Source organism: Lithobates pipiens, unplaced genomic scaffold (assembly GCF_037356315.1).
Source record: "Lithobates pipiens isolate NorthernLeopardFrog02 unplaced genomic scaffold, aLitPip1_a1.2 Scaffold_18, whole genome shotgun sequence".
NCBI lineage: Eukaryota > Metazoa > Chordata > Amphibia > Anura > Ranidae > Lithobates > Lithobates pipiens.
The window spans coordinates 81,094,470-81,112,556 of NW_027507758.1; the positions used below are offsets into that span (position 1 = coordinate 81,094,470).

Genomic DNA, 18,087 nt, shown 5'->3' on the forward strand with positions numbered 1-18,087 from the left:
TATATATATATATATATATATATATATATATATATATATATATATATATATATATATATATATATATATATATATATATATATATATATATATATATATATATATATATATAATTTGTGCAGAGCTTGAATAGAAAGGAGGTTAAAAGACAATCCTAATCCTAGGTACACACGGGAAGTTTTATTTTTTTCACCAACCCAGCTGGCCGAACCAAAAAAATTAAAAACTGCCTCACTAACATAGCTTAGTTATTACTGAACCCCAATCTCCCACGCTGTGCTATTGTGTTCTGGCAGGGGGACTTCCCCCAGCCAGAACACACTGATCAGCCATTGGTTGTAAGCTCTGATCGGATGCTGTTTTTTCAGCATGCCCATTTGCTAAAGGCCAGTCGTTAGACCGGTTTCTGCCGGACAGGCTGCTGTACATACAGGCTGAATGTCAGCCAGTTCCTCTTGAACTGGCTGATTTTCGGCCTGTGTGTACCAGCCTTAAGTGTAATATAAGCTTGAGCTATGTAACTTTGTAAACAGACTTTTTTTTTTTTTTTTTTTTTTCTGCAAGAAAGGCCAAATCTGACCAGGTGAATGTGAAAATAAGCCTAAAGTATCACCTTTTGTCTAGAAATGGGTAAATTATGAGAGATTCATATAAAGCATTTTATATGTAGCAAACAGAGAATATATTTTCAAAACTATAATTCTTATTCCAGCATTAAATCAGTAAAATAAATGGAAAAACCATGCACATTAATAATGTTGCTATGCTCTAAACCCTGGGAAAACGCTAGCAGTAATCATTAACCCCCCTGACGGTATTCCCGAGTCTGGCTCGGGGTGGAATTTTCATACCAAAAGCGGTATCCCCGAGCCAGACTCGGGACCGCATCGCTGGATCCAGGAGGAGGTTTACTCACCTTCTCCCTCGGATCCAGCGTTGTCTCCCCGCTGTACGAGCGAGCCATGTCTTGCTCGATGCATCACATCGCCGATCTCCGTGCCCTGCGAGCATTGCGACGCACGGGGACGGAGATCGGCGCCAAATTCAAAAAGTGAAACAAACAGTAAACATACAGTATAATGTAATCTTACAGATTACATTGCTGTATGTAAATATTTCACATCCCCGTTGTCCCTAGTGGTCTGCCCAGTGTCCTGCATGCAGTTTTATGTAATAAAAACTGTTCTTTATGCCTGGAAACTGGAGATTGTCCATAGCAACCAAAACTGTCCTTTTACATCAAAAATGGTTTTAGACCAGCTAGAAAACAGCGATAATAAATTAGAATCACTCGCAGAATTGAGCGATAGCGATTTGTGGGGAGATCCGTCCTCAAATACTGAAAAGTAATGACAGTGACAATTCTGCAACTGAGCAAATTTCAGTGTTTTTGATTTGATTACATTATTGAATAATTTTTATTATTGTTATATTATTATTTGGTACAATTATTTATAATTATTTATTATATTATAATTTATGATTTCATTTTTCAAACTTTATTATACCCGGGATGTCTGCTAGACTCTGGTTTGGACAAATTTAAGTGAGTTATTCCTAAGAATTGCAGGACTACAATATAAAACGCCAAATTTTCATGCAAAATAATGGTACCGCTTTTAGCACCTAAAATCCGAAATAATCGTACCGCCAGGGAGGTTAACCCAACAATTATCAACACATTGTAAAGGTTGTAATTTACCCTGTTTCCCTGAAAATAAGACCTAGAGTGATTGCCGGAGATGGCTGCAATATAAGCCCTACCCGCCAAATAAATCCTAGTTAAAGTCCTTGTAGGTCTTATTTTCACGGTAGGGCTCATTTTTGGGGAAACCAGGTAGGGCTTATATTGCAGCCATCACCGGCAATTATGCTAGGCCTTATTTTTGGGGAAACGGGGTATATGTATTATTATTATTATTATTATTATTATTATTATTATTATTATTATTATTATTATTGGATGTATAAGCACCAACAGTCTCTGCAGCTACAAAATGGGTATACCATTAAGAAAATCTATAGGGACTTTGAACATATATTCTTATTATGATCAAGTCGGAACTGAAAAATTAAAAAAAAAATCTATCCTACCCTTTTGATAACTTCAGGTTTACCTTATGACATGTGCACCTAAATTGGAGTCTGAATTGAATTCCCTGCCCTGCCTCTGCAATTATATCCAATATTGTATAGCAAACGGGAAGGTGGAAATTCAATTTGTGTTGTAAGCTGGGAAATGAGACTCATGAATTCAACTAAAATGTCAAGGTAAATGTTAAAAAAAAAAAAAAAAAAAAAAATGTTTAGTCACTGAAAATACTCAAATTTCCCATTTTAAAGTTTATGCTGGATTTTTTTTTTCTCTTCCTGTTAGAAGCCGAAATCCATCTTCTACTTTCAGTCTCGGAATAGACATTCTGCATTACAGAAATGTTGCAGAAAGCAGATCTGACATAGTGTACTCAGGGATTCAGCTTTTGGCTTCCTCTGAAAATCTCCAATTTATATGAGAGCTCGATAACAGGCTGCTGTGCGCCTAAATCCCCTGCAATGCAGCAAGCCAGAGAATGACTAAAGAGGAATACAAGACAAATAGCTAAAATCCAGAATTCCACCAGAACCCTTTAAGGGCTTAATGAGATAAGCTGACATTTTCCAGAGCCACTTTTTTTAATGATCCTTTAGTTGGAGTGAAAAACTTTTTTTTAATCTTTTATTTTTATTTTTATTTTTTTTCTTAAAAATAAAAATAAAAAAATTTAAGATTTATATATGTGAAGTTTTGGCAACTATAAAGTACACTAGAGGTAAAAGTAATCTTGAGATTCATGCCGCAAGCATAACCTACCTACAGATTAGACTAGTTCTTCCCTCGAGTATGGCTGTAGTGACCAGTTCACCCCATTCTCTTCTGTCTGTGATCTGGAATTTGCCTTCTTGAGATGCTATAGGCGCCGTCCTGCTTCTCAAAAAGAGCCTGAATAAAATATGAACGCTCAGTTTCTCGAAGTAACCTTTCCTGACTTAACTGCCCCAACAGGAAATAAGGGGAAGTCTCATCAATGGGGGGTGAGGGCTGTAGTAAAAGCCTGATATATGTACTCACCATGTTCAAATCCAAAGCTTTGTCTGGAGTTGGGCCTTAAACTCTAACCATAAACTTTTCTTTCTTGGCTCTTTTTTGTATGTTGAACATGCCACTGAATGTTTTTGTTATAGCTAAATGTTTTTTTTTTTTTTTTTTTTTTAAGTTGATCCTGCCCCTTTGTTATCACTGACACTGTCCAAACACCTCCTTTTTATGGAGAATTGTTATTGGAAAGGGGCAGGGCGTTTCTGTAGTGCTGTCCATCCCAAGGGTGACAATGCAGCTCCTACATGGAAACGGTCACCAAGAATACATCATTGCGGGGAACCTGGGTTCCAATTAGGTGGTGAGAGGTGCTGGTGCTCAGACTTGGTCTCCTGTGACCAAATTATAACCAAGCATTTCAAGATAGTCGGCGCACTACTAAATCTAAATACATAGACTTTATTAAGGCGTTGGGTTAAAATCCATGTCTATAGACCCACTAACACATTTCATCCTCACAGCCTTAGTCATAACTATGACTAAGGTTGTGAGGTAAAATGTGGGTCTACATACATGGATTTTTAACCCAATGCCTCAAAGTCTATGTATTGACATCCTACCTATCTTGGATTACATGGCAACAGTATGTTGAGTGAGTCACAACAAAAGCGATAATTCCAAAGGAGGAAGAGGGATTATCACGGTGCTACAATAATAGAAACTATTTTTAGTTTGTACAAAATGTATTAAATTCTAAAAGAAATTATACATAAAAACAAACTACATAAATGGGGGAAAAAAATGAATCTCAAAATAGTTATATTCTCTCCAATTTCCAGGAAGCACAAAATTTGTAATGTTGGGCCAAGGAGGTAATAGCCTTAGAGTGCTATCCGATCAGTCCTTCCCTACATGTTTCGCCATAAAAATGGCTTCCTCAGGGGCAATGGATTATAAACTCAACGGAGAGAACGATTCTACAATAAAGAAAACATACAATTTATTTAAACAAAAACTGCATGAAAAAATACATATAGGCCAAAACAAGAACCTGAACAATTCGAAACCATCCAAACCCACCACAAGGGGAAAAAAAAAGGACATCAACATTGCTCGCATAAGGCCGAATACCTACCCTGGGGTCACCCCACAACACCGGCAGGCGGGGTGCAAATTATGTAGACACGCAATCAACCAAGGTCCACCTTAGTGTAGCTATAGGGGGTACAAGGGGCAATCATAAAGACTAAAGATCAAAAAGAAAAAAGAGAATAAATTCCACGGGGATCCATATAGGGGCAACTTCAAAAATAAAGTACCCCGTTAGAGAAAAACCAGAAATTAAAATACACTCTATATATAGAGGCCAGCATGGCCTTCATTTTTACATACCAATTGTAGAAAAACAAAATCGCCTAAAATAGGGAGGCGCTGAAGAAACTACGTTGAATAATGAGGGATTAATCGCAGTATCCGATGAAATTTCTCAACAAAAATAAGATTGATAAATGACACTAAAGCAAACAAATGAAAAAGAAGAAAAAGATATTCGATATGTTGACTGAGTGTTACCCTAAGACTGAAAGTGTGTGACTGGCAGGATCACCAGAAGAACATGAAGGAAAGTGTGTGTGTGTGTGTGTGTGTGTGTAGCTTTACAACTTGAGGGTAGACAGTACAAATACAATACACTTTAAAACCATAGGAATCAGAGGGCCCTGTTCCTTTAGAGCTTACCATCTAAGAGGGAAGGTCAAGAGGTAATGGTGGGCGATATGCTGCTTGAGAAGATAACTGTGCATTTGTTAGGTGGAGGCCAGATAGGCTTCTCTGAAGAGATGAGTTTTCAGGGATCGTCTGAAAGTGGATAAAGTAGGAGAAAATCAGACAGATTGGGGTAGAGCATTCCAAAGGATGGGAGAGGCTCTGTTGAAGCCCTGAAGGCAAGCATAGGATGAGGTGACAAGGGAGTTTGAGAGCAGGTGGTCTTTGGAGGAACGAAGAGAATGATTAGGTTGGTATTTTGAGACTAGGTTAGTGATGTAGTGGGGGGCCAGGTTGTGGATAGCTTTGTAAGTTTATAGTTAGTATCTTGAATTTAATTTGTTGGCTGAGTGGTAGCCAATGGAGGGCTTGGCAGAGGGGTATAGCAGACACTGAGTGGTTTGTGAGGTGGATGAGCCTGGCAGCAGCGTTCATGATGGACTAAAGTGGGGATAGCCTACTTAGAGGTAAGCCAATGAGGAGGGAGTTGCAGTAGTCGAGGCGGGAGATAACCAGGGAGTGGATTAGAAGCTTTGTGGTGACATTGGTTAGGAAGGGGCATATCTTGGAGATGTTGCAGAGGTTGAGGCGGCAACGTTTGGATATCGATAGGATGTGGGGCTGAAAGATTATTTCAGAGTCCAGGATTACATCTAGGACCTTGACGTAGTGGGGGGACAAGTTGATAGTTGAGCTCTTGATATTGACAGAGAATTCGGGGGAAGTGGAACCTGAGGGAAGAAATATCATGAGCTCAGTTTTGGATAGGTTGAGTTTGAGGAAGTGATGTGACATCCAGGCTGATATGTCTGCCAGTAAGTTGGTGATGCGTGAGGACACAGATGGAGAGAGCTGGGGGGGTGGAGAGATAGATTTGGGTGTCATGGGCGGCAATCAACTGACCCAGGGAGGTGGTGTAGATGGAGAAAAGGAGAAGTCCAAGAAGAGAACCTTGGGGGACCCCAATGGAGAAAGGAAGAGGAGGAAGTAGAGTTGTAAGTGACACTGAAGGAGCGGCGGGATAGGTAGGATGAGAACCAGTGAAGGATACAGCCATGGAGACCAAAGGAGTGGAGTTTATGGAGGAGCGGGTGGTCTACCTGATGAAGGCCAATGATGGGCCGACACGCGTTTAGAGGGGAGGAGTCGAATCTGTGATGTCAGGCAAAGCACCATGAGTCTAGATCTGCAGTGAAAGAGCTGGTGATTTGATGCATGCTGTTTTTATTATTTCCTGTAAGTGTAACTTTTTAGGGGGGCTTTTTTAATAAATTTAAAATCAGAAAACACTATGGTACTTGTGTTTTCTTCTCTTTTTTTTTTTTTTTTTTTTTTTGTTTGTTTGTTTCATGTCCTTAACCCCTGGAAATATAAGTGGAATTGATTATTGAAAAGCAAGTGGAGGAAGGTGTTTGGAGACAATTCAAATGTTGATTACACACACACAAGTGCAGTCTGGGGACTGTAGGAATTGCTGCCATTGGTAAAGTGGATTTTAGCAGGTGGTGGTGTGCACTGAATATTGGAGCCATTTAAATATGATTTTACACAGCAGTGACAGCTTTGGAAATTGACATATGAACTGTTTTTTTTATTTTTCATTGTTTTATGGAATGTATGATTTGTTTATGTAAGATTTATAGATACACAGTGCTGCACTATTTTCACAAAATCAATATATTTGGGTGTAGCACCCTGGAGTTTAGGCAGGGTTGCTCCTCACAAATTTATTTGCCAGGAATAATTATCCTGGTTGATTGCTAGATAGAGATCTATTGTTTTCTCCCTCAGTTTGGCCTTCTTGCACTTTTCTCTTCTACCACTAGATGGCCGGGTACTTGGTGGTACTAGATACGATAAGAGCAACGCAAGGTCAGGTTATGGGTATATGGGGTATCTCCGCCAATGGGCAAGGGTATTCTTGAATCCCTTGGCCTGCTGGGAGAGCCTTTATATTTGGGCGAAGTCAGGTGATCTGTGTTCTGTGCCACCTGGATGGCTGTCTGGGTGTACATGTGTTGTATTGCCTGGGTTGCTAGGCCAAAGATGGGGCCTATCCCGGGCACATCTAGCTGCTAGGCTGTCAGAGGGCCTATCCAGAAGCAAGAGAGCAGTGCAGGGTTGAGACTGCGGCTTGCACGCCAACCAAAAGTGATGGTTCTGTCGGCCAGAGAACCTGTCATGGCTGGAGGTAGAGAGGGGAAGCTGTCCCCAGCAAGGGACTATCTGCCTAATTACCAGGGACCACAGTGAGTAACTGAAGCAAGTACCAGAGCAGTATTCTCACCAACCGGGGACAGTGAGGAATCATGAAACTTCAGTGGGAATCAAGCCAGGGACTCAGCCAGACGAGGTGACGCTTGCAGAGCAGCCTTGTGTGTCAAGCCAGGGACCGAGCAGGCCAGCGGGGGTGAAACTGAGCGGTATCTAGTGTACCAAGCTAGGGACCCAGCAGAGAAGAGGGGGTGACTCTTGAGGAAGATACCACCGTGAAGATTGGAGGAACTCAAGGGATTCAGTGGGCCTAGTGAGAGACTGGGAGCTCAGTGTGCTGAAGCGGTTGTAGTGAAAGTGAAGAAACTGTTAGGCCCCTTTCACATGGATGATCCATTCAGGTCTGCCTGAAAAACTGACAGAGCTCTATGGAGCGTCGGATGTCAGCGGTGACATGTCCGCTGACATTAAAGTGTGACTGAGAAAAAAGCTTTTTTTCCCATCCATCATTGGATTGGGTGACGACGGACACTGCAGTCAGTCAGTCACCCGATCTCCCATATTGGCGAGCGCCGCTGTGACAGGTCCGTCCCTGTGCAGAGACAGACCTGTCATCTTCCTGCTTGGCAGAGATCTCCCCGGCGAGCAAGCGGATATCCACGGGACGGATCAGCACTGATCCGCCCCGTGTGAAAGGACCCTAAAGATTTTTGCTTGGAACAGTTAAAGACTGTTGCCATAGGAGACAGCATTCCTACACGGGGAGATGTGACGTCTTGCTGGATGCCTTTCCCTGCATGTCTCTCCTCCTATTGAAGTCTTGGAGTCTGCAAATTAATATTGCAACTACCATAGGATGTCCTGATCCTAACCCTCTCTTCCCCCAAAAAAGGTTTGCATCCAAGAAGTGTCTGGTGCCCAATAACTTTAACTGTACACCCACTATGCCTCACAACCCAACACACAGAAGGCTGTCGGCTATCCCTGGACCTGGAGGTTCTCATTGGAACAAAGGAGGCCTGAGACCTTGCTACATTGGTTTTCAATACACTTTAATCAGTGCGCTCGGTAGTGCGCTTGAAAATCCAGGTGGTAGTGCCCAAGAAAAAGGGCCTTGGGAGAACATGGCACAGGCTGTTTGATAGCCATAAATTTCTGTCTTCCAGTGTGAGAACATCTCCATTAGACAGTGGAGTTCCTGCCTTCCAGTGTGGGAAAGTCTTAATTCAGTAGAGACCCTGAGTGTGATTTGTGATGATACAGAGGTCATTAGAATGGCCATTGCTCAGGCGCAATGGATCAAACAAATGTCTTCCCCCTATCCAGTAACTGACTTATCCCCCAATACAGTCATTTCCTTCTTGAATGTTTAAAAAAAAAAAATTCTGGCATTCCTTTGAAACGTCTCCATGTCTTCCCATTTCTGCCGTGTCTGAAATGGATCTCCCTGAACAAGTTGACGCAGAGGTGCTAATGCCAAAATTACAGCCCTGTGTCTTAATTGCCGGGTGCCGGTACTTCTGCTGAGCTGAAGGCTCCCTCCTAATCTCCAGTCGGTTCTCCCATTGAATGGGAAGACGGGACGGCTATGCATTTCTCATCTTAGTAGCATGGCAAAGTAATTTTTGTCGATTGGTTTCTGGGGATAATATTCCGTATTGAGCAGCATAATAAAGACCTCGTGGGAACAGCTGCGTGGTGTGGCTTACATGGCCGCAATGCCTTTGGTGGACGCACATTGTTACACACGCTTTTTGAAGCAAAAATATTTAATGATAGCAGGTGTGACCTTTGACCCTTCGCTCAGTGTCAAGGCTTGTTTTACTCCATAAAATCTGCAGGTTAGAATCCCAAAATAAGTTACTGAAGTTTTATCAGTGTGGGAACTGAGGTTCGGTTTGCCCTTGTTTCCAAGGCCAGACAAGTCCAAGAGACCAGGTGGCTCCGGTTGCTTTTTTCTTTTTTTGGGCAGTGGCATTACATGTTTTATGGCTACTTAAAGCTGATCTATGATGATAGGAATTTGGGAGCTCCCATTGGCTACCCAGAATAAGCTTGGCAAACACGGCTGTGTTTTTCAGTGGCTACACGCTTGTTCAGGTACTGATTTCCACTGTAATTTGTCCATTCCTTGTCTTCTACATCATCGCTTAGAGGCATACTGTATTCATGAAGCAGGAAATTTGACATTCTCCAAATAATCACTTGATATGAATTTTTGGGTACATGTATTTTTAAAATGACAGCGATTGATTCACCACCAGCAAATGTTTAAACGTTGCATTCGTTGCTTTATAGATATGCCCCTTGGAGATGAATTCCAGGTGTGGATATTTTATACTTTATTACATTGGTAAAGCTTGGACCAATGTAACTGTGTGTATACCATACCGGGCCAAGGGCGCTGAAAGCTGGAAATGACTCAAGTGGACACCATTACTCCAGTGATCTCCACTAGCTTCCGGGACCTGTGCCCTGCTGCATTCTGAACACAGGAGGTCAGCCGCTTTGCATTATCTGAATACGTACAAAACGTTCTCTGACTGGATGAGGCAGAGAGCATGACATCACTGTCCTGTCTCTCCACCTTGTCCAATCCAAAGAATTCAGCAAATGCTAAGCATCGTTTCAAAGGCACCCACGCTGAGATGCTGAGCAGCCAGTCTCCTATTTTTTATTTTTTTTTGCATGCAGAAGGCTGGCTGCTCCTCAGCTCAGCATGGGTGCCTAAGGTGATGAGTTTGCACATGATGTATTGCAACTGGATGTTTGTACTTCTTTTTTTTTATTTTGTTTTATCTCTGTGACATCTCGATAAAGCCTTACCTGATTTAAAAAAAAATAATAATAATAATAATTCCCTGGTTCCTCCAGCATGCTAACACAAATTTTATATTGTTGTATACCTTATTTTGGACCCAGTGAAATCAGATTAAGCAATTTCAGTCCAGCAAAGGAGCCTGTGCAAGACTGGAGGTAACATATTCAGATTTCATCCAATCAGGCAGGCCCTACACCTACATAGTGATGAGTGGATCTAGATTTTACAAATAGAGTATACGGTTAGCTTTGGAGTTCACTTTCATTGGCCAACTAACTTTAAAAGAAGGGGGGCGGAACCTTCCTGTTTTCCTTTCTTCCAAAAGTTCATGTCACGCTCTTCGAGTTCCTCGTTATTGGACAATGCATCAGCCTCTTAACTTAACTAAATGACATGGCTTGTGGAAAAGTAGCAGCAAAGTATTTTAAGTTGAAGGAACAAAAATGATTAGCCGAAACTAGATCTTCAGCCTCCGCTTAAAGCTGTTTAACATCTGTTGGCACATTCCTTTATATCTTCAAAGCAATCTCTGCAGGGTTTGTGCTCTTATGATTCTCATATGTGCTGTTTTATTACCTGTGTTAAGAGAAGCCGAGTTTTCTGATGTGCTGCCCATATAGATTAGGGATGATGGGAAGTTTCCAGGTAATTCTGGGGGAAAAAAAAAAAATATGGCTTTCTGAAGTGAAGTTGCATCTTCCATATGTTGCAGGGTCTCGTGACCACACTCTTCTACAAAAACATCGTCCTTTTGTTTGCAGGAATAATCCCACTTTTGGAAGATATGTACTCAAAATTATCCCGAAAAGCTGAACTACGGGATAAACAAATATTCTGGGAGGGGGCGGCATTTACTAAAATTGGGGTGTGCAAACTGGTTTCTATGCAGAGCTGCAACAATCGGCTTCCAGGTTTTATTGTCAAAGCTTCACCGCTTGGTCATTTTACTGCTGCAGGTCAGCACGATCCTGTAAACCGTCGTAGCTATACGTTGGATTGCAGGAACAGTTGTTCTGAGAGGAGTGACAGGTGGTGTGTTCCTATTAGCTAGGAACCACGATCCGTCACTTCCCCATGTCCGTCCCCTCCCCCCTCAGTTAGAATCACCTCCCAGGGAACACAGTTAGCCCCTTGATTGGGCACTAGTGTTACCCCTTCTTTGCCAGTGTGATTTTTTTTTTTTTAATAGTAATCAATGCATTTTCTCCTATATTCACCGACCGACACAGCTCCTCTCTGTAACTACATGGGTTGTATAGCCTGCCATGATCTCCTAATGGCAGGCTATACAACCCATGTAGTTAGAGAGGAGCTGTGTCGGTCGGTGAATTACAGAGAAAATAATTTTACGGTGAGTACAAAAATCCTATTTTTTGTTTACAGCTGCCATATGAAATGAGTAGCAATTACGGCTTTTATTTTTTTGTCAATTTTTAATATGTCTTTTAATTTTACATATAAATGTTTCATTTTATTTTTAATTTTTTGCAGAGCTACAAAGCCATTCCAGTTACCAAAAAGGTAAGAATCACAAATTGCTAATATCTATCTATACCTTTGTTATATTGTGTATAGTGATTGAGGGCTTGGTGGATTGGAACCCATTAAAGTGCGTTTTTTTTTTTTTATTTTTTTTTTTTTTTTTTAATCCTACTCTTAGGCCAAATAATGGATAAAGTCAGGAAGTAAAATTTGTCTTTTCAAATTCTATTCAATATCTGTTTGTGACCTAATTTGGGAGCTTTCCCCTCATTTCCTGTCCCTGTGGGGTTGATTTACTAAAGGTTTGTACACACTAAGAAAATCGGGCAAACGTTTTTGTCCCAGGAACGTTCGTACAATTTTCTTCTAGTGTGTACACAACCTTCAACAGCCGATCCGAATTTGCGTATGAAAATTCCCGAAGGGACAAACTCCAAAATGTTTTCTTGTACGGGAACAGAATGAACGATTTTCATTTTTAATGTGTACCATTTTAGTACAAGAAAAATCCAAAAAGACTGCACATGATCGGAAGCCATAAATGACGAAAGCTTTTTTATCGTATGATTTTTCATTCATTAGTTCCGATTTTGCTGTGAAACAATGAGGAAAATCGGACAATCATTCGCCCGATTTTTCTTATAGCATGTACCCCACTTGAAGCTGGAGAGTGAGGCAGCTGTGCATGGAAGCCAATCCGCTTCTAAGCTCAGCTTGTTTAATTAAAGGGTATTGAATAGCCAGAAGTATTTTTATTTTAATGCATTTTATTTTATCTTAATGCAATCCTTCTGTATGATGCAGCCCCCCTATTACTTACCTGAGCCCCATCTCTATCCATGGATGTCCACAAGTATCTCGGCCATCCAAGACTCTCCTGATTGGCAGAGAAACAGCAGCAGCGTCATTGGCTAGCTGACTGACAGCAGCAGGAGTCAATCGGGTGAGAGGGTCAGGCCACTGCTCCGTGTCTGAATGGACACATGGAGCTGCAATTCAGCTTGAGTGCCCCTATAGCAAGCTGCCTGCTGTGGGGGCACTCAACAGGAGGGAGGGGCCAGGAGCACAGAAGAGGGACCTGAGAAGAGGAGGATCCAGGCTGTTCTGTGCAAAACCACTGCAACAGAACAGGTAAGTATAACGTTTAGAATTTTTATAGAAGGAAAAAAATCACTTTACGCTTTGGCAATATAACCTGGAAGCTGATTGGTTGCTATGCAGAAGTGGGTCTGATTTTGTACTCTCAAGCTTTAATAAATAAACCCCAGTGAGTCAGACCTGAAGATCTGCATGCAGCAACACTTACATGTTGTAGCTTTCACTTAGCTGGAGGTGTGCCAAACTGCTGCAGGGATACTGCTGCTTCCATACAGAAAGCAAAGGTTGTAGTCTTTCAATCTCAATCACACAGCAGTTTGTTTTTCTGAGGGCTGGTTCACACCAGAATTGCACAGGGACACTGTCCACATTCTGTTATTTTTCTGAGGGCCTGGTTCATGCCAGAGTCGCAGAGAAAAGCCATCCTGTGCAATTCCTGCACATGTACCTGCAGTGTGCTTTTTGCAGCCTATTCATTTCTGAAAATCACATCGGAGCACACAAAAAGTAGTACATGCACTACTCTTGAAAAACCTCCTGCTCCAAATCACATGGTACTGCAGTATAATGCAATCTCTTGCCCGCAAGCACACAGTGTATTTGATTTGCATTGGGGGGCCAGTAACAATGTATTGGCACCCGCAGCAGTTCGCAAAGGCAGTGCATTTTGAACACGGTGCAGGAAACCTGCACGGAATGCGCCTTTCCTGCACTATGTTCTTGTGTCAACCGGCCCCATGTCCATCCTGTAACATCGTTATATTAACGATTGATCTTCCCTTTTTTTTATTTATTTTTTTCTCACTCTCGTACAAAAGTAAAAAATCTTTGCTCTAACTCCTAAAAGCCATCCATATGTTAATCCAGATTCAGGGACCTGCTGAATTTTGACCCATGGTGGAAGGAAAGGAACCTGCATAATCTATGGTCCACTTTTCTGGAGTTGGTCTTTTTGTCTAGTGTATTTTAAACTAAATGTCCATCTAAAACTGTCCGTACGCTATAGGAGAATCGTACAGTCGTACAAAAGTTTCTAATTTTGTTCAAAACCCCCCAAAATTAAACCCAGATCAGCTATTTGAATGTAATCTCAGATGTGTTAAACAGGTTTCATTCACATTTTATGTATTTTTTCCCAAAGAAAACCGCATTCAGCCCTGGTTCACGCTGGTGTGATTTGACATGTCAAATCGGCGGCAATTGCCGGAAGTGGCACCTCCCTAGTTGGTGTGACGCAGCATTTGCATCGCAGCACCGATTTCAAAAAGTAGTTTCTGTACCACTTTTTGCGATATCAGCTTGCACCTTCCATTGACATCTGTGTAGCAACCTGCACAAATGTCTGTGAAATCAGGATTGACATGCGGGAGTTAAATCGTGTGAGTTTAGCTGAACTTGCACAGCTTCATTCCCGCAGCTTCGTGTGAACCTGGGCTCATAGTTCAAACATTTTTCTTGGACGAAAAAAAATAAATTATTTTTTTTTTTTTTTTGTCACAGCGGTCAAAGCAATTGAACCACCTTTCCCATTAGAAAATCGAACAAGCATTGCAAAAATGTAAAAAATTCACTTGAAACACTACTAGTACCATATAGGTCGATCCGAATATAAGCCGAGGCCCCCAATTTACCACAAAAAAATTGGGAAAACTTATTGACTCGTGTATAAGCCGAGGGTGAGACATCCCTGTGTCCATCCCTGTGTCCCGTCCATCCCTGTGTCCCGTCCATCCCTGTGTCCCGTCCATCCCTGTGTCCCGTCCATCCCTGTGTCCCGTCCATCCCTGTGTCCCGTCCATCACTGTGTCCCGTCCATCCCTGTGTCCATCCCTGCCTACCTGTGCCAATCTGCAGCCTCTGTGTGCCATGCCGCACCTCTCCTCCTCGTCTGAAAGACAGCGGCCATTCCACTGTTCAAAAGCCGCGCCTCTCTGTCTGTGATAGGCGGAACACTCAATTTCCCAGCAGTCAGTGTTCCACCTATCACGGACATCCTCTCATCCTCGTCCGTAGTATGAGAATGAGCGGATGTCCGTGATAGGCGGAACACTGACTGCTGGGAAATTGAGTGTTCCGCCTATCACAGATAGGGAGGCGCGGCTTTTGAATAGTGGAATGGCCGCCGTCTGCCTACCTGATCTCCGTGACTCGAGTATAAGCCGAGGGGGGCACTTTCAGCCTAAAAAAAGGGGCTGAAAATCTCGGCTTATACTCGAGTATATACGGTATATGACCAGCTTAAGCCCTTGTACACACGGTCGGACATTCCGACAACCAAATCCATCGGATTTTGTCCGAAACTGTTGCATACACACAGTCAGACAAAGTTGTCAGAAAATCCGATCGTACTTAACGTGATGACGTTATTTCGTTAGGACGGGACTACGTTCAGGCTAGTAGCCAATAGCTTTGGTCTAGGAATTTGATCTGAGCATGCATGGCACTTTGTCCGATCGGAATTCTCTACACATGATCGGACAAAGTCCGATCGGATCATGTTGTCGGAAAATTTTATAGCCCAGCTGGAAAACTTGATCCGATGGAGCCCACACACTGTCGGATTATCCAACAACACGGTCCTATTGGACATTGTCCATCGGAATGTCCGACCGTGTGTACAAGGGCTAACACTACGCTGCGCTGTGATTTATTTTTATTTTTTTAACCAAACAGCTTTGCCTCCATCTTACAGGAAGTAGAAAAAGATGGATTTGCTGGCAGGATCATCAGGTCAAAATTATGATGGGGGTTAGGGATGCACCGATATATCAACTGCCAAAATTGATTTTGCCACGATTTTGGCATCTTTAATTTACATTTTTCATGTGACTTAAAAAAAAAAAAAAAAGCATCAAATGCAAACCAGAGATGTGTTTTTATGCGTTAACGCATTTTCAATGGGGAGGTGTGTTTTTTTTTTTTTTTTTTTTTTTTTTTTTCTCTGACCAAATATGCACTAAAAATGTGGCAAGCAGGGTTTTTAACAATGGAATTGCGAAGGACCAGTGTGAAGACCTACATAGAATTTCAAGGGATGCATTTTTTTTGAGCTTTTCTTGCACTTCTATGAATAAAAAATATTTATATTTTTTAAAAATATCCATTTCGGTTTTTGTTTTTTGTTTTCGGCCAAGTGCATCCTGAATATTCAATTTTTCAGTCCAGAATTTGTATTTTAGTGATCCAATATTGGGGGTGTCTCAGAAAATCTTAATCTGCTGTTGTGACGGGCTGCAACATATACTATTTTTGATTTTTGCCCATAGTTCCATTTTTATCTTGCACTTGGACCAGTCATGGCCCCATGTACATCCTGGACTTGGGATCCAAGGGAGCCTAAAATGAACATGGGGATGAGTTTATAGACTAAATTGCATATTTGCCAGCTCCACAAAGGTTCATTACCTTGGAAATGTTTTAGGTCAGGTTCACTTTAAGTCATTTCTTTGGCATTTAGAGCATTTTTCTGTCTCGGCTCACACTGTGAAGGATGACAGAATGATGATGTTGAATTTTGGCTGCCAAGTCTCAGCAGAACGCGCTGAACACTCTAGAAATAGACAAATGTCTCCATAAAGGTCACAGAGTTTTGGAAAAATAATCAGTTCCTCACCTAAAATACCCTCTGTTAACTCTCTCTACATATTGGACCTTATTCATTGATGCGTCAGAAGACTACTCTCTTTGTTGCCTTTGGCTACCCATCAGATTATTGGTATTTTTCCAGGTTCAAAAATATTGCTTGGCTATTATAACCCACACCAAGTTCTTCCATGGTCGTGAGTCCTTTGCCGTTTTACATATTAGAGTGAAAGATGTGGAATGTTTCCTACAGGAAAGCAGGTTCTGTTGAACTCTGAGTGCCAAAAAAAATTTCATCTTCTGTTCTGCTCTTAGTAGGCCACAAGGGAGCCGGTTTTATAGGGGATACCAGACTTCTGTTTTGTCTGGATACAGATTTGAGTATGTCCTTTGGGATCCCAAGGTGTTTCGAGGCCATGTAATCCCTTCAGCTTATTCCGGGACCTCCTCCTTCCACCTGGACTATCTGGGCACAACTCCAATGGGATCATTCCAAGAAGAATTATATTAAAAGGTTTAAAGCACATTGGTCCCAGCGAGACGTAGCAGGTGCAAGGTGCTCCTGGATTGCTTAATTGATTCTGTTGCACTGAATAAACCAGACCATAGTTCCTAATGTATATTGATCACAATCTCACAAACTATCCAGCAAGCAATATGCTTTTGTCCTTTGCAGTAAAACATTGACTTGTAAGTTCCTATTATTTTGGGTCTGCAAGTCTGTATAGTAGGATGGGGCTTGGTCCCCTAATGTTGCTGATTATTCCCACCGAAGGTTTGTGTTCTGTTTCAAGTGTTGATTTATGCAAAAGACATAAAAGAAAAAGTCCTCAGACCCAGACATTGCTGACAATATGGCAACCTGCTAAGCCAGAATGATCCATAGACACTGTCAATTCACTAAGAGTGAGATTCAATGTAGTTTATTCTAGGCTGGCAAGTTACAATTGATAAAAAGCCTACTGACTTTTTAGCGCAATGATCTAGGCCAGATGCGGCCCTTTGCTTGCCTTTATCTGGCCCTTGGGGCGCTGTTCCTCCCACTGACGCCACCGATGGGGCGCTGTTCCTCCCACTGACGCCACCGATGGGGCGCTGTTCCTCCCACTGATCACAGATGCTATGTCATTTTTTTTTTTTTATTCCCACTGACCACCAAGTCTGAGACATTGTCACCTCTCTGTTGCTGGTACATTTTCTACACCCACTGGCTGCAGTTCAAACCCCCCATGTCCAAAACGAGAGCGCATAGGGGAGGCTGCCAATGTCTTACTAAAAACTACACTAATTGATGTCAGTTGACGGGAGCAAGGTAAAATACCAATGCACAAACATGAAATAACAAATAGGTTGCTGTGGCAGCACCGTTCATAAAGATGCTGTATATGCTGATTTTGTAACATTCGTGAATTTTCCTATTCTAGAATCATTGAATGAGTTCATTGTGCAGGCACAGCCAGTTGCCAGGCGGTACCTGTAGGCACCTTTTTAAACCATGTAAGGTACATTCTGATTCTACCATCTTCTCTAGATCTACCACAATTATGGGCCTGTATATATGAAAAGTTTAATGAATCGTTTAGGTAGGTTCTCATATTACAGCAATTGGGACAATTTAAGGAGCTTGTGACTGTATAATCAGATTGTAAGGTGTGAATTCATTTATTGTTTTGTGAATTCATATTTTTTGCAGGTTTGGGAGGCTGGAACAAATATTGATGCTTGAGTTTTACGTATTTGATAATACTTCGAGAGAGCTTTTCCATCCTAACCAACTTTTTTTATTTTTGTCCTAGTTATGCTGCTTTAATAGCAGACTGGCCTGTGGTGGTCCTAGGGATGTGCACTGTGCTTATTGTCGTCTGTGCCCTGATTGGCATCTTGGTGCCTGATCTGCCGGACTTTTCAGATCCACTTCTGGTAAGTGTTCATTTTATTTTTATTTTATTTAGTTTAATTCTTTTTGTTAAATTCCATAAAGTATGTATGGGCAAAAAAATGTGGAAAAGTACTGAAACACCTGACAACATGGCGTCTCTGCTGTGTTAAA

General features: G+C 41.7%; 1 protein-coding gene across 2 annotated transcripts in view; it reads left to right on the forward strand.

The window, feature by feature from the left end:
- The window catches only part of DISP1 (dispatched RND transporter family member 1), a 106,277-nt gene that overhangs the window by 61,355 nt on the left and 26,835 nt on the right, over window positions 1-18,087 (forward strand). For both annotated transcript variants that reach the window (XM_077485839.1, XM_077485840.1), the window contains 2 exons: window positions 11,367-11,396; window positions 17,834-17,957. In XM_077485839.1, the coding sequence (XP_077341965.1) occupies window positions 11,367-11,396; window positions 17,834-17,957 (154 nt within the window). The remainder of the gene's footprint in view (window positions 1-11,366; window positions 11,397-17,833; window positions 17,958-18,087) is intronic.